This window comes from Trypanosoma cruzi, genomic scaffold (assembly GCF_000209065.1).
Source record: "Trypanosoma cruzi strain CL Brener 1047053516707 genomic scaffold, whole genome shotgun sequence".
NCBI lineage: Eukaryota > Euglenozoa > Kinetoplastea > Trypanosomatida > Trypanosomatidae > Trypanosoma > Trypanosoma cruzi.
The window spans coordinates 130,540-131,796 of record NW_001849554.1 but is presented as its reverse complement, the minus strand read 5'-3'; the positions used below and the strand labels follow the sequence as shown (position 1 = coordinate 131,796).

The following is a 1,257-nucleotide window of genomic DNA, read 5'->3' as shown; positions in this document are numbered from 1 at the left end:
TTTGGGGGGGGGGGGGGGGGAAGAGGCGAATGACGAACGTCTCACAAGTGCAACAGACATTCACCCGTTGAGTTTCTTCTCCGTTTGCCTTCCAATATGGTCTTACGCACACTCACACCAATACTCACAAGTGCAGTTATATATCTATTAAAAGAAAAAAAAATTTTTTTTTTTATGTATTACTACTCATATAAGTTGTGCAATATCTATCTATCTGTATCTATCTGTATCTATCTGTATCTGTATATATATATATATGGACGATGCGTGTGAGATGGCGCGGAAAAGACAATCAATAAACAATATTGGATGGAAGAAAGAAAGAAAGAAAGAAAGAAAAGAAGAAACAACATGAAGGAATGCAATATATTTATATAATAATAATAATAATAAATCAAAAAAGAAAAAAATTGTAACGATTTCATTATTACCCAATCCTGATGGGGATTCCCATTAAACTGCGTATTGCTTGTTGCTGTTGGACACCGTATACATATATATATATGTATACACATACACATATACGTATATACATGCCTGTTTGTTTGTTTGTGTGTGTGTGTGTAATGTGAGTGGGGGAGGGGATTAGGTGGAGGATTCCTCTTTCATGAAGACGAGAGGACATTTGTTCATTTGTGTGCGGTTGGGGAGGGGAGTACCGCATGTATTTTATTTTATTTTATTTATTATTTTGAGGACTTGGGAAGCAGGCGGGTGACTGGGAGGGTGTTTTCTTTTACTTTCGGCTACCATTCAGTCATGAGAGCTTTTTTTTTTTTTTTTTTTCTCTTTTGTTCGTTTATTTATTTATTTATTTTTGTGTGTGTTGGTTTTGTTTCTTCCTTCTCTTTGTGCTCCTATCAAAAGAAAAAAAAACCCAACAAAAACAACACACACAAAAATAAATAAATAAACGAAAAAAAGAGGAAAAAAAAAAGGACAAGAGTTACAAATAATATTTAAAGTGAATCCACACAAACCGGCCGGCAAGCAGAAAAGAGGTCCTACGTACTTTTACACTTCTCTCTCTCTTGTGCGTCCACCATGTCGCTGTTTAAAATCCGCATGCCGGAGACGGTGGCGGAGGGGACACGTCTCGCACTGCGTGCCTTTTCCCTCGTTGTAGCGGTCGACGAGCACGGCGGCATTGGGGACGGGCGGTCGATCCCATGGAATGTGCCCGAGGACATGAAGTTCTTCCGGGATGTGACAACAAAACTGCGGGGGAAGAACGTCAAGCCATCGCCTGCGAAGCGC

The 1,257-nt window shown here is 39.5% G+C and overlaps 1 protein-coding gene across 1 annotated transcript, besides 9 other annotated features; it reads left to right on the top strand.

Annotated features, from left to right (window-relative positions):
• Positions 1-1,257: a sequence feature (heterozygous, non-Esmeraldo-like haplotype).
• Positions 137-176: a sequence feature (AT_rich).
• Positions 203-258: a microsatellite.
• Positions 314-347: a microsatellite.
• Positions 364-412: a sequence feature (AT_rich).
• Positions 489-535: a microsatellite.
• Positions 666-685: a microsatellite.
• Positions 768-819: a sequence feature (A-rich).
• Positions 863-937: a sequence feature (T-rich).
• Tc00.1047053420533.9 (dihydrofolate reductase-thymidylate synthase, putative) lies at positions 1,045-1,257 on the top strand (the record flags this gene model as incomplete). The annotated part of the gene is made up of 1 exon (XM_797129.1): positions 1,045-1,257. A coding segment is annotated over one exon (213 nt), but the record flags the coding sequence as incomplete, so codon positions are not given.